This window comes from Rana temporaria, chromosome 8, assembly GCF_905171775.1.
Source record: "Rana temporaria chromosome 8, aRanTem1.1, whole genome shotgun sequence".
Taxonomy (NCBI): domain Eukaryota; kingdom Metazoa; phylum Chordata; class Amphibia; order Anura; family Ranidae; genus Rana; species Rana temporaria.
The window spans coordinates 55970341-55997459 of NC_053496.1; the positions used below are offsets into that span (position 1 = coordinate 55970341).

At 44.2% G+C, this 27119-nt stretch overlaps 1 protein-coding gene across 1 annotated transcript in view; it reads right to left on the minus strand.

The window, feature by feature from the left end:
• KNDC1 (kinase non-catalytic C-lobe domain containing 1) overlaps positions 1–27119 on the minus strand; it is a 176570-nt gene that overhangs the window by 114697 nt on the left and 34754 nt on the right. Inside the window, exons 2-5 of the mRNA XM_040361822.1 lie at positions 16673–16871; positions 10974–11032; positions 6417–6563; positions 3214–3328 (exon numbers count right to left, since the gene is read on the minus strand). Coding sequence (XP_040217756.1) covers positions 3214–3328; positions 6417–6563; positions 10974–11032; positions 16673–16871 — 520 coding nt within the window. The remainder of the gene's footprint in view (positions 1–3213; positions 3329–6416; positions 6564–10973; positions 11033–16672; positions 16872–27119) is intronic.

The following is a 27119-nucleotide window of genomic DNA, read 5'->3' on the forward strand; positions in this document are numbered from 1 at the left end:
GGGTCTCTGGTAGGTCCAGACTGAAGAGTTTTTGTTCACCAATAATTGACTGGTAAGGGCTCTTCCACACAGATATACATTAGGGCAGCGGTCTCAAACTGGCGGCCCTCAAGCTGTTGCGGAACTACAAGTCCCATCATGCCTCTGCCTGTGATTGTAATGCCTGCAACTGTCAGCCTTACAATGCCTCATGGGACTTGTAGTTCTGCAACAGTTGGAGGTCCATTAGGGCATATAGCAGTACAGAATAAAATACACAGCTGTTGTTGTGGTGCCCAGAAGTGTACCCGGCAGCGTACCACCAGCAGTGTGCAAGACCCCCAAGACTGCCAAGTGCATATTTGGCAGCGATTTCTGTAAACACTGTAAAATGTAAGATTTGATTGGAGTCTAAAGCCATTATAATTGTGCAGGCTTGCATGCCACATTCTTTAGTTGGTACCTTTACTGATTTACATTTACTTTGAGTCTGACCTTTCAGCTTGAGACTCAGAGGAGACCTGAAGCCCGACAGCCACGGCTCTGGTAAGCGCTTAATTTCTTATTTTTTTAAGCTTTACCCAATTACTTGTTATATTCTCTCATTAATCTCCAAAATGCTGTAAGGTTTTGTAAGGTGTTACTAAACCCACAACAGTAAAATCAGTGTGTATATGCAGTAAAGCATGCTTGTTATACAACTGTGGAACCTAAGGGGTTAATCCTCCGCATTGTGTTCCGCCGCTTGATCGTTCTCTGGGCTCTCCCGTGCCATCGGAGGCCCGGAGAATGAATCGGCCCCAGCCGAATGAAGAGCATAGAGATTTCCGGTGACCAGATGGTCACCAGTCATCTCTATGACCGTCGGAAGCACGGGCGCGATGTTATGACGTCCGGGTACCCGAAAGTAAACAAAGCCGCAATCATGAGATCGTGATTTTTTTTTTTTCACGATCTCATGCTTTTCAGCCTGGTGGAGAGAAGTGGGGTCTTATTGACCCCGCATCTCTCCATAAAGAGTACCTGTCACAATAGATTCCCATTACAAGTGATGTTTACATTCCTTGTAATAGGAATAAAAGTGATCAAAAAAAAAAAATATGTAAAAAAAAAAAAAAAAAAAAGTGTCAAAATAAAATTCAGTAAAACATTTTTTTTTTTAAACGCCTATGTCCCCAGCAGCTCGCACTTAGAAGCGAACGTGCACGCAAGTCCCGCCCACATATGTAAACGCTGTTCAAACCACACATGCAAGGTATCGCCGCGTGCGTTAGAGAGAGAGAAATAATTCTAGCACTAGACCTCCTCTGTAACTCTAAACTGGAAACCTGTAAAAAAAAAAAAAAAAGGGTCGCCTATGGAGATTTTTAAGTATCAAAGTTTGGCGCCATTCCACGAGTCTGCGCAATTTTAAAGCATGACAAGTTAGGTATCTATTTACTCGGCGTAACATCATCTTTCACATTATACAAAAAAAAAAAAAAAAATTGGCTAACTTTACTGTTTTTTTATTTTTTAATTCATTAACCACTTAACGACCGCCGCATGTACATATACGTCCACAGAATGGCACGTACAGGCAGATGGGCATACATGTACGTCCCTGCCTTTCCGCGGGTCGGGGGTCCGATCGGACCCCAACCCCCCCCGGTACATGCGGTGGTCGGAAATCGTCTAGGAGCGATCCGGGATGAGGGGGTGGCTATTCGTTTCTAGCCACCCCCTCGCGATCGCTCACCGGAGCTGAAGAACGGGAAGAGCCGTATGTAAACACGGCTTCCCCGTTCTTCACTGTGGCTCCGTCATCGATCGTGTCATCCCCTTTATAGGGAGACACAATCGATGACGTCAGACCTACAGCCACACCCCCCTACAGTTGTAAACACACACTAGGTGAAACATAACTCCCTGTGGTTAATTCCCAAACGGCAACTGTCATTTTCACAATAAACAATGCAATTCATTCACATTTTTTGCTGTGAAAATGACAATGGTCCCAAAAATGTGTCAAAATTGTTCGAAGTGTCCGCCATAATGTCGCAGTCACGAAAAAAAAATCGCTGATTGCCGCCATTGGTAGTAAAAAAAAAAGATTTTTATAAAAAAATGCAATAAAACCATACCCTATTTTGTAAACGCTATAAATTTTGCGCAAACCAACCGATAAACGCTTATTGCGATTTTTTTTACCAAAATTATGTAGACGAATACGTATCGGCCTAACCTGAGGAAAAAAAAGTTTTTTTTATATATTTTTGGGGGATATTTATTATAGAAAAAAGTAAAAAATATTGAATTTTTTTCAAAACTGTCACTCTATTTTTGTTTATGGTGCAAAAAATAAAAACCGCAGAGGTGATCAAATACCACCAAAAGAAAGCTCTATTTGTGGGGAAAAAAGGACGTCAATTTTGTTTGGAAGCCACGTCGCACGACCGCGCAATTGTCTGTTAAAGCGACGCAGTGCCGAATCGCGAAACCTGGCCTGGGCCTTTAGCTGCATTTTGGTCAGGGGCTTAAGCGGTTAAACAATTTTTTCACCAAAAAAAGGCGTTTGAAAAATTATTGCGCAAATACCATGCGAGCTAAAATGTTGCAGTGACCACCACTTTATTCCCTAGGGTGTCTGCTAAATATATATATATATATATATATATATATATATATATATATATATATATATATATATATATATATATATATATATATATATATATATATATATATATATATATATTTTTTTTTTTTTTTTTTTTTTTTTTTTTTTTTGGGGTGGGTTCTGAGTAATTTTCTAGCAAAAAAATTATGATTTTTACATGAAGGAGAGAAGTGCCAGAATAGGCGCGGCATGGAAGTGGTTAAGGAAAAGAACAGTCTTCTGTAGAACTAGTCTTGGCCAAAATAGAGTTAACTTCCGTAGTTTGAGAATGCACGTCAATAGCATTTGGTTATGCCTTATCCAATGTGTCTGGGCGTTTTTACATAACCATAAAAAAACTATTAAAAAAAATAAAATAATAATAATGTTTTATTTTAGCCTGTATGGATTTTACCTTCCAAATACAACAAGAACATGAGAATGATGGTTAGGGTACGGAGAGAAAGATCGTTAAATTAGAGAAGCATAGGATAGACAATCAGATTATCTGACTATGCCAGAGTTCTTATATCACTACATAGATTTTCATTTTTGCAGTTATTGATCCATGAGATACATCATCACAGAAGATTTACCTTGTACAGCGCTGACTGATTCTATGGAGAGGACCCTTCTCCCGATGGATGAGATACTTCGACATACGGATGCCGAGGAACAGCCAAGCTTTTCTTCACACTGGGATATAATGCTCTGTATGCACAGAAGATTTATTTCATATGAGATCCATAAAGATCATTGTGCATGCTTCACACATACTGTACATCTATAGATCAATAAAGCCTTAATTCTATCATAACAAGCACAGATACAAAGACAGTGAAATGGTTCTATAGAACAGCTCTTTGCTAGAAAAAAAGGCCGCTTTCACACTGCAGCGTTTATAAAACGTTTTTCAAAAAGGCATAGCACGCTTAAAAAGCATTGCATTAAAACTTAGCGCAATGCAGCTTAAGTAAATCGCCAGTTGATAAGGACACCATTCACTGGTTGTTAAAGATGGCAGCCGGAGCCGGCTCTGCTCTTCACTGGGCGTCATGTAGCCAGCGCCCGCCAGCATCTGTAACAACCAGTGATAACTACATGTATATCTCGCCCCCAGTGAATCAAAAAAATAGGGGTACTAGGAAAGTAACCCTAGGTCGGACCTTATAGGCATAGAAAACTATGGAGAGGTAGAAAAATATTACAATATTTATTGAAAAAAGTACATATAAAATTGAGCATTAGGATAAATTACTCATCTATAGACTATTGGAACTAGTCTCCCTGCTGAAAGACATCTTTATGTATCATTGTTTCAAATATTTATGTATGAGGCCAACGCTACTAAAAAAGACAGTGAGATCTGTTTTCTTTGCCATCTTTGAACCTTGAATGTGTCCTGATGAAGTCCAACGGTGAAACGAGTTGACGCACAAGGACTCACTGTATACTCTGGATCATTTTATATGATTTTAAATGTTTTTTGAATGCCCAATTTATATGTACTTTTTTCAATAAACTTTGTAATATTTTTCTACCTCTCCATTGTTTTCTATGCCTATAAAGTCCGACCTAGGGTTACTTTTCTAGTACCCCTATTTTTTGTTTCCCTCTAATTTACGGATATGGTAATGCGAGTGCTTCCTCTTCTATTTTCATCTCCCCCCAGTATCTCCTTGGTGGTCAGCATGCTCCAGCTCCTCTTAGGCCCCGTACACACGGTCGGACAAAACCGATGAGAATGGACCGAGGTTCAGTTTCATCGGTCCAAACCGACAGTGTGTATGGCCCATCGGTCTGTTGTCCTTCGGTCCAAAATTTTAAAACATGCTTTAAAATCGAACCGATGGACAGCTGACCGATCGGGCCAAACCGATGGTTAGTACACAAAAGCATCGGTTCAAAACCTGCGCATGCTCAGAATCAAGTCGACGCATGCTTGGAAGCATTGAACTTCGTTTTTTTCAGCACGTCGTGTGTTTTACGTCACCACGGTTTGACCGATCGGTTTTTGAACTGATGGTGTGTACACACATCAGACCATCAGGCCACTTCAGCGGTGGACCGATGAAAACGGTCCGTTGGACCATTCTCATCGGATGAACCGGTCGTGTGTACAGGGCCTTAAAGGAACACTAAAGGCAAGATTTTTTTGGGGGGGTAAAATAACAAACATGTTATACTTACCTCCACTGTGCAGCTCGTTTTGCACAGAGTGGCCCGATCCATGTCTTCTGGGGTCCCTCGGCAGCTGTCTCAGCTCCTCCTCGCAGAAGCTTTCCACCTTCATGCGAGCTCCCTCGCATGGTGGAAAGCTTTTGCGAGCACGCCCCCGTGATACAGCGGCGGCCATAGCCGCTGACTGCATCACTAGGCCCCGCCCCCCGGCGCGCTGCGTCATCCGCTGTGATTGACAGCAGCGCCAGCTAATGGCTGCGCTGCTATCAATCCGTCCAGCCTAGCCAATCAACGGCCAGGCTGGGAACCAAACAGAATGACGAGGACGCGCCCGGGACTTTCGAGGGCTGAGGTAAGTAAAACGGGGGCTGGGGGGGCCGGTGCTGTCAAATGTTTTTTCACCTTGATGCATAGGATGCATTAAGGTAAAAAATCATTTACCTTTACAACCCCTTTAAGCAGTAGCGATGCTACCACCAGAAAGACTGGGAGGGACAGCCGAGAGCATCGCCCCCCCCCCCCAAGAAAGTGAGGGGAGGAGAGGGGACGGGCCGAACTGACTCTACAGGAGTTGGATAATGGTGACAAACCATGGGGTGTGCCAGCTCCTTAAAGTGGTTGTAAACCCTGAGGCCGCGTACAGACGAGCGGACCTGTCCGATGAAAATGGTCCGCGGACCGTTTTCATCGGACATGTCCGCTCGGAGATTTTGGTCTGATGGTTATACACACCATCAAACCAAAATCCCTGCGGACAGAATACGCGGTGACGTGACGGCGGCGACGTGCACGAACCCGGAAGTTCAATGCTGCCACGCATGCGTCGAATCACTTCGACGTCATGCGCGGGTTCTCGGGCCAGCGGACATGTCCGATGAGTCATACTGACCGGCGGACATGGTTCCAGCGGACATGTTTCTTAGCATGCTAAGAAACAGTTGTCCGCTGGAAACCTGTTCGGTCGGCCGGAAAATTGTTCGGTCGGCCCTAAACACGACCGAACATGTCCGCGGGAACTGGTCCGACGGACCAGTTTCAGCGGACATGTTCGGTCGTGTGTACGAGGCCTTACACACACACACCACTTTTCCCTACAGGTAAGCCTATATATTACTGAAAATATCTCCTAAACCTGCACGGTTTAGGAGATATTTACCATATACACTCATGCCAATTTCATTGGTGCATTCACACTGAGAAAAGGGCAGGGTCGTGCCATTTTTAAAGGGCCCGTGCCGTGACTGTCGGCTTCTGCGCACGTGCGTGTGAGTGACGTCACGAGACTCCGACCAGTCACGGAGACGGAGTCCACTGCCCCGGAAGGAAAAGGGGTGAAGATGGACGCGGCCAGCAGCAGGGACCTCTGGGACATTGCTTTGCATACTAGCCTATTATGCTTTTGCTTTGCAGGGTTAAAAAGAGGAAGTAAAACCCAATCGGGGGGGGGGCAAGAAGGAAAGGCAAATCTAAGCAGAAATAACTTCAGCTTTAACTAAACAGCTACAAAAGTACGATAATAAACGGTTTATCAGATGAACAGCCAAGATCTGGGAAAATATATGATATGCATTCACTCACTCAACTACATCTATGGTGAATAAAGAACATTGACATTTACCTCAATGTCCGGTCGGTTTGCCGGGTTCTCCTGTTGCATAGAATCCAGCATTAAGTTTAAATCTTGACAGAATTCCGTTTGTGAATCCGGGTCCACCACAAATTCTATTGCTGCTTTCAGTGTTGCACCCAGAGAGTATATATGTGCCTGCATGAAGAAGAAGACATTCTCATATACAGAGCAGGAGAATGGCCATGGTGGGCCACCAAGAAGATACAATACAAAGAGCTCTCATGTTTTCTCTTTCTTGTGTGATCCGGGATTATTCAACTGCCAGTAAACCTGCTTTGTGCCTAATCTTTAAATCAGCATGAAGAAACAAAGGAAATGCTGTGACGCATTACAGTCAAAACACCGTAAAATGTGACGTCTTATGCCCCAGTTGGTGTATCTTACCAACGGTACATGTGGGCTGGGTTGAAGGGACATCATCCCTGTAAAATAGTCAATCTCGTGTGGAAATGGCACTAGTCCTCCTGTCAGTCGGTTGGCCACTCCATTTTTGGGCAAACAACCCCCCCCCCCTCAGTCGGGTCTGCACTTACCCCATCCAGGTCACGGTGTGCCGTCAGAATACACCGAGCCTCTGGCCCATGTCTTGAATGAGGTTGACCGCCTGCTGCCAATACAAGAGCTCCTTGTCCGGATCCATGACGGTGCGGTGGGACACGCTGCTCCCGAGTGAAGTACCAGCGGCCTGAAGGTGCCAATGTCTGGGTGGAGGGGGGGGTCGTTTACCTAGGTTTGCCTATCCAGATAGAACAGCGGCTTCTCCTTCCGGCCAATCCGGTCTTAAGATCCACCTCCTGTCCTGATTGCCGGGAGGAAAAGCCGGAAGACAATAGCAAATATTGATGTCACAACTGAGTGGGCTTGGGGCACAGTGCTCTGCGCCCCAAGCCCAACCTTTTTGAAGCCAATTCGAGCCTCAGGCTCTAATCATGCGTTTCAAAAAAAAAAAAAAAAACTCATAGAAATCCATGCGTCCGGCGTCCTGCATGGAGATTAGGGGGCAGCACATAGAGATTAATCAAGCGGCACCCTTCTGCCCCTAATGGACCACTTGCCGCTGGTGATTACACTAAAGTAGTATTAAACTCTCAGGCCCAGATTCACTTAGCTCGGCGCACCTTTGTGCCGGCGTAGCGCATCTCATATGTGCTACGCCGACGTAACATTGAGAAGCAAGTTGCGTATTCACAAAGCACTTGCTCCCACACATTTGCGCCAGCGTAACGTAACTTGGCCGGCGTAAGCCCGCCTAATTCAAAGTAGGAGGGTAGTGGGCGTGATCCACTTAAATTAACCATGTAAATGAATGGCCGAACGAACGGCGCATGCGCGCACATGCTCAGAATCACGTTGCATATACTCCCTAAGATACGCCGGCTCAATGCCTACGACGTGAATGTAACGTACGCCCAGCCCCATTCACGTACGACTTACGTAAACGACGTAATGGGCAAAAAGGAATGGGCAAAAATTTCAGTCTCTCGATGTGCAAAACTGATAGAGACCTACCCCAAGCGACTTACATCTGTAATCACAGCAAAAGGTGGCGCTACAAAGTATTAACTTAAGGGGGCCGAATAATTTTGCACGCCCAATTTTTCAGTTTTTTATTTGTTAAAAAAGTTTGAAATATCCAATAAATTTCGTTCCACTTCATGATTGTGTCCCACTTGTTGATTCTTCAAAAAAAATTACAGTTTTATATCTTTATGTTTGAAGCCTGAAATGTGGCAAAAAGTCGCAAAGTTCAAGGGGGCCGAATACTCGCAAGGCACTGTGTGTATATATTTAAGAAATTTGTGCCTTAAAAGTCCACCACAAGGGGAGTTTTGTTTTCCTTTAATTTTACTGGATGTGGCACTCTAATGCTCAACATTGCCAACTTACACTCCTTTGTAGACTATAGACTATGGGATTTGTAGTGCGCATAGAGCAGTGCACATGACCACAATTAACACGCACTGCTTGTTCCAAAAGATTTGACGTTTGGGAGAAAGGGAAAAATCTTTTTATGTAAAATATATTACAGGGCCAGAAGTGGATGTGTTTTAGTAGCACAATTCTGTTACTAGAATTATCTGGTGAATTAAAAGCAGCATTAACCACTGCCGACCACTATACGTCGGCACAATTGCAGTGGTGGGCAAATAGGCGTACCTGTACTTCCCCTTTAATTTGCGGGCTAGTGGGCGCGCACTGCGTGACTGTGCCCGCGGGTCCAGCGGAGTCGATGGCTGCCGGTGTCCCGCGATCGTGGCACGGAGAGGCAAAACGGAGCGATGCCTGTAAACAATGCTTTTCCCAGTTTTGCCTAGCAACATGACGGGGATCTACTGCTCCCCGTCATCGGAAGCAGTGATCTGTTATGTTGTTGTGAGACCATGCCCCCTACAGTTAGAATCACTCCCTAGGACACACTTAACCTCTTGATCGCCCCCTAGTGTTGAACCCCTTGCCTGCCAGTGTCATTTACGCAGTAATCAGTGATTTTTATAGCTCTGATCGCTGTATAAATTACAACGGTCCCAAAATAGTGTTTGCGATGTGTCCGCCGCAATGTCGCAGTCACAATAAAAAATCGCAGATCGCCGCCATTACCAATAAACAAAAAAAATAATAATAAAAATGCCATAAATCTATTCCCCTATTTTGTAGACGCTATAACTTTTGCGCAAACCAATCAATCAATATACACTTATTGAGATTTTTTTTTTTTTACCAAAAATATGTAGAATACATATCGGCCTAAACTGAGGGGAAAAAAAAAGTTTTTCTATTACATTTTTTTAGGATATTTATTATAGCAAACAGTAAAAAAATATTGCCATTTTTTAAAAATGTACGCTTTTTTTGTTTATAGCGCAAAAAATAAAAAACGGTGATCAAATACCACCAAAAGGAAGCTTTATTTGTGGGAAAAAGGGGCAAATCCTTTCCGGGGCTGAAGTGGTTAAACCAAAAAGAAATGTTTTTTGTTTTTTTTAATATATTGCAGCTCATCTATTTTTAGATTTGGCATTAGTTTTCTTTTTTTAGGCTTTTTACCCCATTTTCACCAGGTATTCTGGCCAGTACCACACCTCCTGTATTAGAGTGCTGCCCCTCTGGATGAACAAGCAGAGGGGGCACCTTTGGACAGCAGCATTGTCAGTCTGGGGGGGGGGGGTTGTGTAACACTCCAGTTACACAAGCAAATACTGTACAGCAACTTAAAGCGGGGGTTCACCCTTAGAGGGCACTTTTCCCCCTTAGATTCCTGCTCGTTTTGTCTAGGGGAATCGGCTATTTGTTTTAAAATATGTGCAGTACTTACCCGTTTACGAGATGCATCCTCTCCGTCGCTTCCGGGTATGGGCTGCGGGACTGGGCGTTCCTTCTTGATTGACAGTCTTCCGAGAGGCTTCCGACGGTCGCATCCATCGCGTCACGATTTTCCGAAAGAAGCCGAACGTCGGTGCGCAGTATAGAGCCGCACCGACGTTCGGCTTCTTTCGGCTACGAGTGATGCGATAGATGCGACCGTCGGAAGCCTCTCGGAAGACTGTCAATCAAGAAGGAACGCCCGCTCCCGAAGACCCATACCCGGAAGCGACGGAGACGATGCGTCTCGAAAACGGGTAAGTACAGCTCATATTTTAATACAAATAGCCGATTCCCCTAGACCGAACGAGCAGGAATCTAAGGGGAGAAAATTTTTTTTTTAATAAATGGGTGAACTCCCGCTTTAAAGAGGTTGTAAAGGTACAATTTTTTTTTTCCTAATTAGCTTCCTTTACCTTAGTGCAGTCCTCCTTCACTTACCTCATTCTTCCATTTTGCTTTTAAATGTCTTTATGTCTTCTGAGAAATCCTCACTTCCTGTTCTTCTGTCTGTAACTCCACACAGTAATGCGAGGCTTTCTCCCTGGTGCTCGCCCCCTTCCTTGGACTACAGGAGAGTCAGGACGCTCTCTACGTTGCAGATAGAGAAAGGAGCTGTGTGTTAGTGGGCATCCTGACTCTCCTGTAGTCCAAGGGAAGGGGCGAGCACAACACTCCACATCAGGGAGAAAGCCTTGCATTACTGTGTGGAGTTACAGACAGAAGAACAGGAAGTGAGCATTTCTCAGAAGAAATAAGGACATTTAAAAGCAAAATCGAAGGATAAGGTAAGTGAAGGAGGACTGCACCAAGGTAAAGGAAGCTATTTAGGGGGAAAAAATTAGCTTTACAACCCCTCCCTGTTGTCTCAACACTCTACCTGCTACATTTGTAGGAGAGCTTGTTCTGTTTAAAAGCAACACAGACTTACTGGCAGGATCACCAGATGGAGACTAAGAATTGGTAATTTGGGTTTAGTTTTACTAATTGCTAGGTGTAGCAAATAAATTGATAAACAAAAGGCTTCCTATAGAGCAGGCTACACAAGTAGCAATCAAGATGCGACTACATACTACTACTGTAAAAGTACTGTATATGTGCGTATTTATATATGAACTTAAAAAATTTAATTCAGCTACTTTATTTTATTTTTTTATATATAAGAAACTGCACCTCACGACTTACCTCTAAAGTGTTACCAGTCAGATCAAATTCTGGAGGTACAAAAGCGCCTTCGGGATCATCTGAAATGAAAACGTAACCCAGTTTTATTATTGACGATCACTGAATACTTTGTAGTTTGTGTCAAACTGACAGAAAACACGCCATTCATAAACCAGATCAGAGGAAAGAACATTTAAAATATGCAAAAAACACATCACAGTGAATATTTAATGTAATATCCGATATTAAGACATCACTTTACATGTGGGGGTTTCATCTCCACCGCCTATGTTGTGGTACAAAGCAGACTGATGTCTTTTATTTCTCTTTATAAATCTTGCAAATGTATTTGTTTTCCGGTATAGAGCCCACCTAGACCTAGCTACATTGTGTCCCTTACAGGGCTTCAGTCTGCATTCACACTATAACACGGCGTATTTTGCAGCGACAAATTGCGGCGTATTGTTCCGCGATTTGCCGCGACAAAACGAGTCGTTTTAACCTTTTTTTTTTTTAACAAAACATTGTTGTCTATGCCGAACGCTGAAAGCCGCCTGAAAAAAAAGGGCCCGTGACTTGTTTTGAGCTTCAGGCGTATGGAGTTCGGCGTGGAGATGTGAACCATCTCCATAAACATCAATGTTAAATCACCCCTCCAGCGGCACGAGCGTCGGGCGTAAATACGCCAAGGTGTGAATGCAGCCTTAGTGTGCCGGGGTCGGCGGACGGACGCAGGTGCGGCATCTAGCCCCAGTGCCTGTAGGATGTCAAAATCTATGACAGGCTGCAGCTGGATGGGGCTGAACGCTGTACTGAGTGTTGCCCACATTTATGGCCCCATGAGGTGGATTTATTAAAGGCAAATAGACTGTGTACTTTGCCAGTGCAGTTTCTCCAGAGATTAGTAAATGAGGTAAAGCTTCACTCTGCACAGCATACCCAATCACACGCAGGGTAGATAAAAACATTTTTTTTCCCTTGCACTTGATTGGATGATGGATGTCAGCAGAGCTTCTCAGCATTGACTAAGCTCTGGAGCAATTGTAATTGCAATAGCACAGCCTATTTGCCTTTAGCAAATCTATCCCTATGTGTTCAGAGATGAAAACGCAAAATGCAGGTCTTCTGAAATCACAGGGCGCCTTAAATGCAAGTATCATTCGGTAAAGCGTTGAGCCTCGTCCAGCTGCAGCCTGTCATAGACTTTGGCCGGCCATAGACGGCTCGAACCATTAAAGTGGATGTAAAGCCACTCTCATCCTTTCTAAACTACTGCCATAGTGCTGATCTATAAGGATATACATGCCTCCTGCATGTATCCTTACCTGTCAAATGTCTCCCCTCTGTCTGTTATAAGAACTGAAAAACTGCAGATTCTGTGGGTGGATCTGTTGTCCGGAGCTCTGTGGGTGGAGTCGTGATGTCAGTAGACTCCCCACCCACCTCTACACTCCCCTTACACTGAATTCTGCTATGATCCCCAACATCCAGTCAAAATCCAGAAAAGTAACCACATGACTTCAGAAAATGAGTGGGGGTGGGAATTAAAAAATAATGCCTGTCTCCAAGCTAGTGCACGATATATGTAAATAACCTGTCACTCACAGTAAGGGGGCGGAACGGACTAAGGTTTTTCTCTGTAAGTCCGTTTTATCTCACTGAACAATAAAAGAGGATTGCTGAGAGCTGGATTAACTCTGTGTGGCAAGACTGGTCACAGATGAAAGGAAATCTTATTCTCTACATTTGGGGTTTACATCCACTTTAAGTCAGTCATTCTAGGGCAAGTCTTCCACTTTAGAGAAGTAAGGGTTTTTTTTTCCGTTAGACAGGACGGCTGCCAAGTTAGTGCTAAATGGGAGTACACTCTTCAGGCCTCCAGCTAAGCATCTTTGGAACAGTGGGCAGCACTTGGCTTAACAAGGAAAAATATTTCAAGTCTTGGGCAGACAGCAACGGTTCTGACAGATATTACACAACAGGCTGCAAACATTGCTCATTCCAGTGCAATTGGATGCGTTATGCGATAGATCCACAGTAGAAAATACTAGAAGTAGAGTGCAAAATCTGCATTGACTACTAATATATTGCCTCGTATTAACCTGTAACCCTTTAAAAGAAATCTTTTTTTTTTCTATCTGTGCATAGTAAACAAATATACACTATATTACCAAAAGTATTGGGACACCTGCCTTTTTTTACACGCACATGAACTTTAATGGCATCCCAGTCTTAGTCCATAGGGTTCAATATTGATTTGGCCCTCCCTTTGCAGCTATGACAGCTTCAACTCTTCTGGGCAGGCTGTCCACAAGGTTTAGGAGTGCGTCTATGGGAATGTTTGACCATTTTCCAGAAGAGCTTTTGTGAGGTCAGGCACTGATGTGGACGAGAAGAAATGGCTCACAGTCTCCTCTCCAATTCATCCCAAAGGTAATCTATTGGGTTGAGGTCAGGACTCTGTGCAGGCCAGTCAAGTTCCTCCACCCCAAACTCACTCATCCATGTTTTTATGGACCTTGCTTTGTGCACTTGTCAAAATCATTTGGTGGAGGGGGGGATTATGGTGTGGGGTTGTTTCTCAGGGGATTGGGCTTGGCCCCTTAGTTCCAGTGAAGGGAATTCTTAAGGCGTCAGCACACTAAAGCCCTGTACACACGATCAGTCCATCCAATGAGAATGGTCCGAAGGACCGTTCTCATCGGTTAACCGATGAAGCTGACTGATGGTCTTATGTGCCTACACACCATCAGTTAAAAAAAACGATCAAGCCAACGCGGTGACGTAAAACACAACGACGTGCAGAGAGAAATGTAGTTCAATGCTTCCAAGCATGCGTCGACTTGATTCTGAGCATGTGCAGGTTTTTAACCGATGCTTTTGTGTACCAACCATCGGTTTTGACCTATCGATTAGGCGTCAATCAGTTGAATTTTAAAGCAAGTTCTAAATTTTTGGACCGAAGGATAACTGACCGATGGGGCCCACACACGGTCGGTTTGGACCGATGAAAAGGTCCTTCAGTCCGTTTCCATCGGTTTTGACCGACCATGTGTACGCGGCCTAAGACATTTTGGACAATTTAATGCTCCCAATTTGGTGGGAACAGTTTGGGGATGGCCCCTTCCTGTTCCAACATGACTGTGCACCAGAGCACGAAGCAAGGTCCATAAAGACATGGATGAGCGATTCTGGGGTGGAAGAACTTGGGTGATCCAACACATTTTGCCAAATGCGACATTTGATCTTGAAACTGTCACTTCACTGTTGCAAAAAAAGCAAAAACGCTCAGTAAATGCTGCATTAAAAAGCCGCTAAAGTCAATTCTCAAAAGGAAATAAATGCATGCGGCAATTAGGTAGTGATCCAGGCATGCGGTATTTAAGGAATGTGCTGGATTTTAACTGGTTAAGGAGCCAGCACCTGCCGGCGTCCTTAACAACCAGTAACTGTCAGGGTTGTTAAGGAGCAGGCGGCCACATCCTTAAATAAAAAGTCCAGCCTGAGCTCGTTTGGCTGGGCTTCCCCTATGGGTCACAGGAGTGCAATTCATTTGGACTCCTATGACCCATTTTCAGCAGAAAGCGAGCTAAAGTCAGCTCTCTGCTGACGTCACAGGACCAATACCCGTCTTAGCCCCTCAGCGAGTTGAGAGACTTAGACTCCCGCCCCTCCACAGCTCATCAGAGATGTTCGGTCACTTGGTTCTCAGTGCAGAGGCGACAGAGGACAGATGCAGCATCGGTCCGATGCTACATCGACCAAGGTAAGTATGATGGGGGGAAAATAAATTAGAGATAGAGATTTTATATATATAAATATAACATATACACATGTACACACACACACTTATTTTAACAACCGATGAGTCGTCAGCTGTCAGCAGGGTTCCTCACTGACACCTTAATATAAAACAAACAATAAAAAATAGTTGGCAATAAAATAGAGAAAAAAAAAAAGTGTGGCACCCCCCCTTAATCCATAGCAGACCATTATCCGAGCTCGCAGCCTGGCAGGTCAGGAAAGGGGGGGGGGGTTGAACCATACCAGACCACATGCCCTCGACATGGGGGGTTGCTTTGGGGCAGGGGGGCTCCCCACAACTTAGGCATGGTCTTGGGCCTCTGTGGATGGGGAGGTATCAAAATCTGGAATCCCTCTTTAACAAGGAGGTCCCCAGATCCCAGTTTGTTAAATTACTGCAAGCTTTCACTACAAAAGTAATGCATCACTTCAAAAAAATATTGCATGTGGAATTTTATTAGCGTTTTTTAGTGAATTCAATTTTTTTGGGGGGAAACCGCTGTGCATTATCTTACCGCATACTCAGATTTGGTAAGATACTACTTTGTAAATGGAGCCCGAATTCCGTTACTGCGGAATAAAATATACAAACAAACAACCTTTTTAAAGATAACCTCTCTGCAAAAACATACCTGTTCAGGTGGTGGCAAGTCCCGATCTTTGGATTCCTACATTTCCAAGCGTGTTGCACACAGCTCCCGGTCCTGTCAGGGGGAGAAATGCTGATCTTCTGTTCATACAATGTATGAACAGAAGATCAGTAATTTCCCCTAGTGAGGCCACCCCCCCTACAGTTAGAACACACCCAGGGAACATACTTAACCCCTTCACTGCCAGTGGCATTTTTATAGTAATCTAATGCATTTTTTTTAGCACTGATCGCTATAAAAATGCCAACGGTCCCAAAAATGTGTCAAAAGTGTCCGAAGTGTCCGCCATAATGTCGCAGTACCGAAAAAAAAACCCCGCTGATTGCCGCCATTACTAGTAAACAAAAAATATTAATAAAAATGCCATAAAAATACCCCCTATTTTGTAAACGCTATATCTTTTGCGCAAACCAATCAATAAACGCTTATTGCAAATTTTTTTTTACGAAAAATATGTAGAAGAATACGTCATCGGCTAACCTGAGGAAAAAAAATGTTTTTTTATATATTTTTGGGGGATATTTATTATAGCAAAAAGTAAAAAATATTCATTTTTTTCAAAATTGTCGCTTTATTTTTGTTTATAGCGCAAAAACTAAAAATCGCAGAGGTGATCAATTACCACCAAAAGAAAGCTCCATTTGTGGGGAAAAAAGGACGCCAATTTTGTTTGGGAGCCACGTCGCACGACCGCGCAATTGTCAGTTAAAGCAACGCAGTGCCTAATCGCAAAAAGTGCTTTGGTCTTTGGGCAGCAATATGGTCCGGGGGTTAAGTGGTTAAAGTGGATGTAAACCCCAAAAATATATATATTTTTTTATGTCACAATGTAGAGAATAAGATTTCCTATCATCTGTGACAGAGTTAATCCAGCGCTGAGCAATCCTCTTTTTATTGTTCAGTTGGGTTTACATCCACTTTAAGGCTGTGCAGCCTAAATATGCACACAGAGAAAAGAAACACCTCCTACCCCCGACCCTTCATACATATGCCAAGGCTGTCATATTAGCAGCTTGTTTACATGAAGGAAACTGATCTTTACCGATCCTTGAAAGAAAAACGCTGTCACACAATTGTATGTTTCAATATTTCAAAAGACAGGTTTCATTTTTTTAATATACTGCCTTGACATGCTTGCAGTGGTGCCGTTTGCAGCGCAACACTATTGCTTTGTGTTTATTTCATGAGAATTTCATAAATGATGCACTTTTGTCATTGAAAAAAAACTGCTGTGGGACTTGGCTGGACCCAGCGACAGAGACTTACCGCTAAGCTGCTCCATAAAACAGACGTTGCCGCTGGTGTTAAAGGCCAGTGTGTCTGGTGTAATACACAGAGTCTGGAAGATGGCTGCGTGAGAGATGTCCTTCATGGAATAGCAGCATTCCAGGCAGATTGCCCAAATGTCCTGCTCAGTGAGACAGTTATCCCGTAGTGACAAAATATCAGCCAAGGAGACGTTTTCCTGCCAAGAGAATTCACAGTAATTCAGTGACGGTATAAAAACAAAGTGCTACACCACATCTTCATTTGTTACCAAACTCTATTACAAGGGAACAATGCAAATTAAAATGAAGCTGTAAAATACACAGCTCTGCCAATTGCCATTCGCCTTCATTTAGGCACAACGTGGCTTGCTGTGCAGAAGTATAAGAACCTAGGACAATCACATACAGCAAAACCTTGGATTGAGAGCAACTTTTGACTTGATATACAAGCGATGTCTTGATATAAGAGTAGCGTCATGTCACAACTGAATATAAAAAAGAAGAGGCGCCTCCAAGTGTAGCAATTAGAGCTGCACAATTAATCGTTTAAAAATCATGATCTCGATTCAACCCCCTGATGATCTCCAATGCAGTTTGCCGATTCTTTCATATAAACAAGTGGAGAGACTAATCAGCTGTCAAAAGAAAATATCCAGGCAGTCTGCCAAGTTCCTAACAGGAAACATTGTAACCAACGCTTCCTTCTTATATCAAAGGGATAAACTTCTTGTAAAGAAAAAAATCTGGGCAGTCTGCCAAGTTTGTAACATGAAACATTGAGCCATATTCTCAAATAATTTACGCCGGCGTATCAGCAGATACGCCGACGTAAGTCCGATCCTATGTTTAAGTGTATTCTCAAACTGAGATACACTTAAACATGCCTAAGATACGACGGCCTGCGCCGTTGTATCTTAGGCTGCAATATTTACACTGACCGCTAGGTGGCGGTCAGCGTAGAATATGCAAATGACTAGTCACGCCGATTCTCTAACGTACGCTTGCCCGCCGTAGTGTTTTAACGTCGTTTCCGTAAGCGATACGCGGCGTAAAGATAAACATGCCCCCTAGGTGGCGTACTCAATGTTAAGTATGGCCGTCGATCCCGCGCCGAAATTTGAAAATTTAACGTCGTTTGCGTAAGTCGTCCGTGAATGGCGCTGGACGCCATTTACGTTACAGTCAAAACAAATGACGTCCGTGAGACGTCATTTAGCGCAATGCACGTCGGGTAATTTACCCGACGGAGCATGCGCATTATGATCGGCGCAGGAGCACGCCTAATTTAAATGATCCACGCCCCCTACCAGGATCATTTGAATTAGGAGGGCTTTCGCGGGTGGACTTTACGCGACGCCGCCGCAAGTTTACAGGTAAGTGGTTTGGGAAACAGGCACTTGCCACTTAAACTTGCGGCGGCGTAACGTAAAGGACATACGTTCCGCCGCCTCAGATCTTTAAGAATATGCCCCATTGTAACTAAATTCCTTCTTAGAGCAAAATGTCTGTGTGTAAAGGCAGGATTCAGAAAGGAGATACGACGGCGTATCTCCGGATACGCCGTCGTATCTCTGAGTGTGCGTGGTCGTAACTATGCGACTGATTCAGAGAATCAGTTACGCATAGATTTCCCTAAGATCCGACCGGCGTAATTGTCTTACACTGTCGTATCTTAGGCTGCATATTTATGCTGGCCGCTAGGTGGCGCTTCCGTATAGTTACGCGATGAATATGCCAATTAGGTAGATACGCCGATTCAGAAACATACGTCCGGCCAGCGCATTTTTTTACGTCGTTTACGTTAGGCTTTTTCCGGCGTAAAGTTACCCCTACTATATGAGGCGTCCCGCGTCCACTTTTGAAAATTTTACGTCGTTTGCGTCAGTCGTTTGCGAATAGGGCTGTACGTAAGTTACGTTCACATCTAAAGCAATGACGACTTGCGGCGTAATTTCGAGCATGCACACTGGGATTTTTTCACGAACGGCGCATGCGCCGTTGGTAAAATACGTCAAATACGTGGGGTCACAGTGAATTTTCATAAAACACGCCCACATCATCCCAATTTGAATTAGGTGGGCTTACACCGACACACATAAGTTACGCCGCCGTAACTAAGGGCGCAAGTTGTTTCTGCATACGGAACTTGCGCCCTAAGTTACGGCGGTGTACCGTATATGTGATACGTTACGCCGCGCCGACAGATACTGCAATGTATCTGAATCCGGCCCTAAATCTTTTTCTGACACTTAAGCTAAAATCAAAATTTTTTGATAGAAAATTACTTGGAACCCCCAAACATTATATATATTTTAGCAGAGACCCTAGGGAATAAAATGGCAATTTCTGCAATATTTTATGTCAAACTGTATTTGCCCAGCGGTCTTTCAAATGCAATTTTTTGGGGAAAAAATACACTTCAACGAATAAAAAAATTAATAAAACGAAACAGTAAAGTTAGCCCAATTTTTTTGGTTTTAATGTGAAATATAATGTTACGCCACAAGAATCGTGATCTATCTTCTAAGCAAAAAAATTGCGATTCTCATTTTAGCCAATTTAACAATTGATCACTAAACACGTGGAACAATTGGTATACTATGATGTAAGTTACAAAAGAAGCCTCACAGCAATTAAATTACACACAGTTGGATCACAACAATCACATGCAATGAGAAATTCCTACAACAATGCTTCTTGTGTAGCTGGTGTGCTCAGTTACCCACATACAACCTGTGACTCCTCAAGGAACATGCATTTCCATGCCAGCTGGCAATGCTTCCCAAATCTTGTCGTTTCTACGTTTTTTTTTTTGCTTTAGCAAGTGCTGCACAAAACGTTAATAAATTTGAAAGAAGTGCTGACCAGATGCTAAAGCATTTGTTAACCCCCCAAAAAATAAAAATATTGATCCTGTTCCCTTAAAGCAGGTTATACAGCACAGTGCTTGTGCTGTGCTATTTGGCCCCCTGTATCACCTGTAATAGCTGGATGATTCTGCCTGGCTATACCCTCCCCCCCTGTAAACTGACCACGATAATTGGCACCCTGGTCAGAGCACATGCCTTTGTTAGCCGTAGCCCTCTAGTCCTATGTGCTTCTCTGTCGTCCTCCCCTCTCTGCCTGTCAGTTCCCCGATCCTCCCCTCCTGTACTAAAAACAACAGTTTCCCGTCTAGTTACCTCTGATATATAAAAGTACACCAAGAAGTAGACCCCGCCCCATGCCAGTATAAGTAGTGGCACACTGTGCACCCAGCATTAGAGCGGGAGAGAGCCTTGAGTCAGAGGCAGAAGACAGCAGACAGAGGGAGAAGACCCAGAGAGGGGAGAAGAACCAGCAGGCAGAAGACGTCAGTGGAGGAGGCAGAAGAGCCGGAGAAGAAGTCAGAAGAGACGCCAGAGCTGCCATAATAAAATTACCGTACTTTAAAAACCTGTATACTGCGTTTTATTTGCCACATTTTTTTTTTTAGGTGAATGGGTAGGGGTACAATGTACCCCATACTCATTCACAAAGGGTGGGAGGACGGAATCTGGGGGCCCCCTTGTTAAAGGGGGCTTCCAGATTCCAAAAAGCTGCCCGCCCATGGACCCAGACAACCAATGGCCAGGGTTATTTGGAAGAGGCCCTTGTCCTCGTCAACATGGGCACCCAAAAGATCGTGTGTGTACGAGGCTTTAGAATGATGTGCATTACTTGTGGTGGAAGTTACTTTAGAGTGCAAACTGCAGAACTATTGCACCGGGATGGGCAGTATTTACAAACGCCTGAAAACGTATGCACATGACAAGCAGAGAATGTGAAGACTGAGGAACCTGCGTTTAATTCAATAATTAAAGAATTAAAAATGTCTCTTTGGTTACCAGGCTAACAATGATCTTTCTTCCCTGAGCTATAATATGCTATTATAGAAAGAAGTTAAATACACAGTCACTGAGCTTTATATTAATGTAGTGGATTAACCTCATTGTAACGTATCCTCATACAACCCATCCTATGCTGACCTACAAAATGATTTCAAATGTGCTGAAAAAAAGATCTTCTCCCATATTGCGCATTTCTGCCGCTGCAGATGTACATACATAAAAAAAAAAAATATGATAATTTCCAAATAAGCTTTAAATAAGACAGATTAGTCACTGAGCAAAAAATACATTAATGTAAAAGGCAAAATATAAAAAACAGGGGAATCCTTGTTTAAACACAGATCTATCCAATCTCCTCTTTAAGAGTCGGTTCACACTGGGGCGGCATGACTTTGGGGGCGACTCGGCAAGGCGACCTGAAGACGACTTCAGAAGCGACTTGCAAAATGACTTCTGTATTGAAGTCAATGCAAGTCGCCCCGAGTCGCCACCAAAGTCGTACAAGAACCTTTTTTTAAGTCAGAGCGACTTGCGTCGCTCCTTTTAGAACAGTTCTATTGAAAAGAACGGGACACGACCTGTCAGGCGGCTGAGTCGCCTGACGAGTCGCCCCAGTGTGAACCGGCTCTAACAGGTCTATAATTAAATTAAAGTGTTACTAAACCCAGGACCCTGCATTCACTATATCTGGTCTCCTACAGTACACAGAACATGGAAATGCAATTATTTTAGTAAATATAAACACCTTTTTTTCCCCATCGGTAGTATATCGTAGGGCTGTTACTGATCAAAATTGTTCTGTTCGATTAATCGTTTTGTTTTTAATCGATTAATCGACTAATTTCAATTAATTATAACGCACATAAAGATCCAACTACTTTTAGCTGATCTCCTTGGAGATAAAATCGATGTAGCTACATAAACTGTAAAAATGGTGTGAGTAATACCAAACGGTACCAAAAGCAGTCATAAAAACATGTAGCCAAGTATGATACTGGTATAAAAATGTGTACAACGATACCACTGCTGAATCCAGATGAGGAGAGGTTAACATCAGTCCGTCGGAATGTAGATGTCCCATGAAGGGAACTATCACAACTCCCAGTGGATGGCTGTAGAATCCCAGGTTGATAGAGGGAAGTGATAGAAGGAAGTGTAACAGCCCTTGCGTGTGGCAGATAGGAAGGTCCCGCCGGCATACAGATATGAAGGCACAGCAAAGGAGCCCTTCAGATGGACACGGCAAGCCCCGCCGGTGTCCGTGACGTTACTGGATCTCCGACGGAACTCCCTGAAAGCCGGCGGAGAGGTGAGTACCAATCAAAAGAATTTTAAAATCGATCAAAAAGATTTTGATCGATCCAAAAAATTAAAGATTAATCGATTAATTCAAAGTTAATTTGCACAGCCCTAGTATATAGCAGTCTTGTGACGTCTATCAGTGCCAGACCAAGCACTGGTTAGAACTTGTAGGAGGAGTTAACAGTCTATGAAGCTGCATGACACCTGACCCTGTCTGGACAGTGCTGATTAGCCCTGTGCTTATCACATGCACTCTCAAGCAATACAAACCAAACTGAGTATGTGCAGAGCCAGACCCCTTTCACACTGGGGCGGAGCAGGCATTAGCAGTAAAAATCTGCTTAACGCTGTTATAGCGGCACTTTACGGCTGTAATATCTACGCTTTTTCGGCCGCTAGCAGGGGCACTTTTAGCCCCCGGTAGCGGGCGAAGAAATGGTTAATTGCGCCTGCATTGTGGCGCTGCGGAAGTGCTTTGCAGGGGCTTCAGCAGCACTGCCGATTCATTTCAAAGGGCAGGGGGCGGTGGAGGAGTGCTTTATACACCGCTCCCCCACCGTTCCAAAGATGCTGCTTGCAGGATTTTTTTTCCCGTCCTGCAAGCGCACCACCCCAGTGTGAAAGTACTCAAAGTTTCACATTGGAATAGCTTGAGGGGCACTTTTCAGGCACTATTTCTTTAGCACTAAAAACGCCTGAAAAGCGCCCCAGTGTGAAAGGAGTCTAATTCCTAGGGCTCTGTCCCATCAGCAGATGGATTTGGGACAGTAAAAAGGGGATGATCAAAGAAGACAGGATCAAACAGCCTTTTTACAGAATGCAGAGGATAACCCCTTAGGTTCCACAGTGAGTATAATAAGCATGCTTTACTGTATGTATATACAGACTGAATTCAATGTAGTGGGTTTAGTAACACTTTAACATCAGTCTGGAACACGGGTTTAGCCTCTTTGGGGCAGATTCACGTAGAAATCTGTTACGCTGCGGCGGCGTAACGTATCCCATTTACGTTACACCGCCGCAAGTTTACAGCGTAAGTGCCTGATTCACAAAGCACTTACCTGTAAACTTGCGGCGGCGTAGCGTAAATCCGCTCGGCGCAAGCCCGCCTAATTTAAATGGGGCGGGCACCATTTAAATTAGGCGCGTTCCCGCGCCGAACATACTGCGCATGCTCCGTCCGTAAAATTACCCGACGTGCATTGCGCTAAATGACGTCGCAAGGACGTCATTGGTTTCGACGTCAACGTAAATGGCGTCCAGCGCCATTCACGGACGACTTACGCAAACGACGTGAAATTTAAAATTTTGACGCGGGAACGACGGCCATACTTAACATTGGTTACACCACCTAGAGGGCATGCTTAGTTTTACGCGACGCATCTCTACGGAAACAATGTAAACTAGTAATTTGCATATTCTACGCCGATCGCAATGGAATCGCCACCTAGCGGCCGGCCTAGAATTGCAGCCTAAGATCCGACGGTGTAACACAGTTACACCTGTCGGATCTTAGGGCTATCTATGCGTAACCTGATTCTATGAATCAGGCGCATAGATACGACAATCGTATCTCAGATACGACGGCGTATCAGGAGATACGCCGTCGTATCTCTTTTGTGAATCTGGCCCTTAATCACTGCAATCAGAAGACCAATGTTCTATGATAAAATACCGTACAAAAGGTTAACCTACATTCCATTGCAGAACTAAGTGTGTGCGCCTAAACGTGCGCCTAGTCCTGAGACTACACTGGGCATTACAGTGCACCTAAAGCATCATTTATTTAAAAATGTGATTAAAAATAAACTTTTAAGTGTAAAATGCAGCCTGAAGTTCAGCTACAAACCATATAAAAGCTTAGAAGTCAGCATGATGATGAGTACAGGGAATGGAAACTTTCCAGGGTGCTCTGCGCTCACCTGCACAATAGGCGATTACCAAATAAAACTCATATTCTGAGTAGAACAGCATTCCATTTAATTCGTTCTTCTGTTAAACAAACATTTGTTTACGAGATTTGTTTTCCCAGCCAAAAGGATTTGTAGTCCTGAGATTTACACAGTTCTGCTAGACAGCACGGCCAGCCTAGAGATCCAACTTCTCTACTACAGTTACTATACAACTAGGACTTGTCCCTGCATTCAGCCTGTGATTAGACTCTAATAAAAAGTAACCAATTGATGAGCTCTTCTCAGTTACTTTGCCCTCTCCTCTTATCAGCATGCTCGTTTTAAAATAGCTTTAAATTTCTCCCAACCAATTCCCCAGCGGTCCTTCCATCAGTGTCCCCGCTCGTAACACACACCGGGCGCAGGGTTGGCGGCGGCTGATCACTTCCTTGTGTTCAGTGGAGAGGGGAGGGGTCTCCAATCCCTGCAGCCAATAGGCTTCAGTGTACAATAGAATTTTCTATTTGTACACTGAAAAGAGAAACCAATTGGCTGCCCCTCTCCTCTCCATTGAACACAAGGGGAAACAACACTCGTTAGGGCGGCCATCTTTGTGTAGCCCGCTGCCGTATTTAACCAAAAACATTCCGGATTTTCCCGAGACAAAAGCAAAATCACTGGATTTTAATCGGAACAAGCTCCAATCAGGACGAGGGTCCCAAAAATTGGGATTGGCCTAGGAAAAAAAAATAATCAAAAAAACCGGGACTGTTGGCAACCTCTTTCAAAAATATCTTCGTGAAATCTCACTTCCACAGTCTAACAGGGCCTGGCATGGTCTACTTATAATCCAGCTACCATTAAATGCGGACCCTCTCAAAACTTTGCATCAAGGAGAAACCCTTAAAATCACTTTTGGACCTTAACCACCTTAAAGCGGAGGTTCACCCGTATATATATGACTATTTCCCCCTAGATGGATGCTCGTTTTGTCTAGGGGAATCGGCTAGTTGTTTTAAAATATGAGCAGTACTTACGGTTTACGAGATGCATCTTCTCCGTCGCTTCCGGGTATGGGCTGCGGGACTGGGCGTTCCTATTTTGATTGACAGTCTTCCGAGAGGCTTCCGACGGTCGCATCCATCGCGTCAAGATTTTCCGAAAGAAGCCGAACGTCGGTGCGCAGGCGCAGTATAGAGCTGCACCGACGTTCGGCTTCTTTCGGCTACTAGTGACGCGATGGATGCGACCGTCGGAAAGCCTCTCGGAAGACTGTCAATCAAGAAGGAACGCCCGCTCCCGAAGACCCATACCCCGGAAGCGACGGAGAAGGTGCATCTCGAAAACGGGTAAGTACTGCTCATATTTTAAAACTAGCCGATTCCCCTAGACAAAGCGAGCAGGAATCTAAGGGGAAAAGGTCAAAAAACAAATAAATGGGTGAACTCCCGCTTTAAGACCAGGTCTTTGACACTTGATTTACATGTAAAAATCCAGTATTTTTTGCTAAAAAATGTCTTAGCACCCCCAAACATTATACATCTCCCTTTGAGACAGAGAAAGGGACTAAGGACACAGATTTCTCAGTCCCTTTCTCAGCAGCCTCAGCTAAAATGAATGGAGAGAAGCTCCTCTCCATTCATAAACTGAAGCATCGCAAACACAGGTTACGATGCTCAGTTATGTGAACGAACAGAGTCAGTGATCATTGACTTGACTCTGTACATTCGGAAAAGATAGGAGCTGGATTTAGCAGCTCCTACCTCCGCTCTCCATCCTGTCAGATCGAGGGGGTGGAGGAGGATATTGAGGGGGGACGCGTAGCGCAGAGGGGGAGAGCAGCAGGAAGGGGGGATACGGAGCACAGACAGCATCCCGGAGGGGGACAAGGATCCCGGAGGGGGAGAGAAGCATGGAGGGGGACACACAGCATGGAGGGGGACACGGAGCACGGACTGCAGCAAAGAGGGGGACAAGGACCCAGAGGGGGAGAGCAGCACGGAGGGGGGCACACAGCACGGACACGAACTCGGAGGGGGAGAGCAGCACGGAGAAGGATATAGGGACAGTCAAGCGGTGATAGGTGCGGCTTTAGGGGGGAGTTACAAGCACTGATCACCGCTGTATAACATTAACTAAAGCAGCTGAAAAGGGGGCAGATCAGGGCTTTTAACTCCCCCCGCCGCACCGATCACCCCTGACTGCCCAGCTAACGGGTGAAGCATCGGAGCATTTCCCAGAGTACAAGAACTCAGGGAAATGCTCGGTATCGGTACCGAAACTTGTATTGTTATCAGGACATCCCTAGAACTTAGTGGCATCAGGGAAGGAGGGAGGGGTGGGGCATGTATTGGTAAAGGATTATTATACAGCTACCATTTTGGCACAACTAAGATCATGGTTACCCAACTCGCCTAGGGCGAGGTGGCAAGAAATAGAAGAATACCAAATTCCAGGTAATGACCTTCTTGACCTAATGTTCGTTAAATTTATTACAGTAGATACCACCACTCTTTCACCCTCTATGAAAGCTTTCAATCCAGGCCTGGAAATTATTACTAGACATGAAAGTGTAATCCTTGCATTGGTGGTCAGTAGTAAGAATCCCCCCCTTACAAATGGTTAAAAAGATTATTGGTGTCAGTGGTTACTGATTTTGAAGAAGAAATTACTAATTTATCGAGGAACTCCCAGCAACATCTGTTGAAACTTTAGAGTTCCATGGAAGCCAGGCCAAGAAAGGCTGGCTTCATAGTTTCAAGGCCAAGTCTTTAAAAAACGAAAAACTCCAGTTTTATGTGTAAATGATATAATCTTTTCCTGTCATATCTCCTAGGGTCTGCAGTGCTGGGATGTCCAAGCTGTATCTCACTTTGGATCTCCTGGAAAATGCACTAAAAAAACTTACTTGCAATTATTTTGACGCACTAAAAAATGGTGACCTTTTCATTTTATTGGCGGCTATGGGGCAAACACCTTCACATTTTAGAACGCCTACACACGGGAGGTCGCCATTGGCCAGCCAAAAGGAAACTAAAGGACATCGGCACCTAGAAATCCTCATCTAGGACTTTCGCCTACTCAACTGGCACAATAAAAAAATCCCAGAATTGAGACATCACAGCGAGATCGCCTCACCCAGCCCCATCAAACACCATCTAATGGACGTCCTTTAAAGACAGTCAATCTCAGGCTTCTTTGAAAGCAAAGGACATGAACTTTTCATATGGCAGGGGTCACTGACCTTGGCACAACTCCTCTTTTTACACAGAGCGACTGGCACTTTTTAAGAACTGGCAAGATGAAGAAAGCAACTATTCACAAATGAAGGAAGTCATAATTATAGTAATGAACAAGACATCAAATTGGCATGAATGAATGA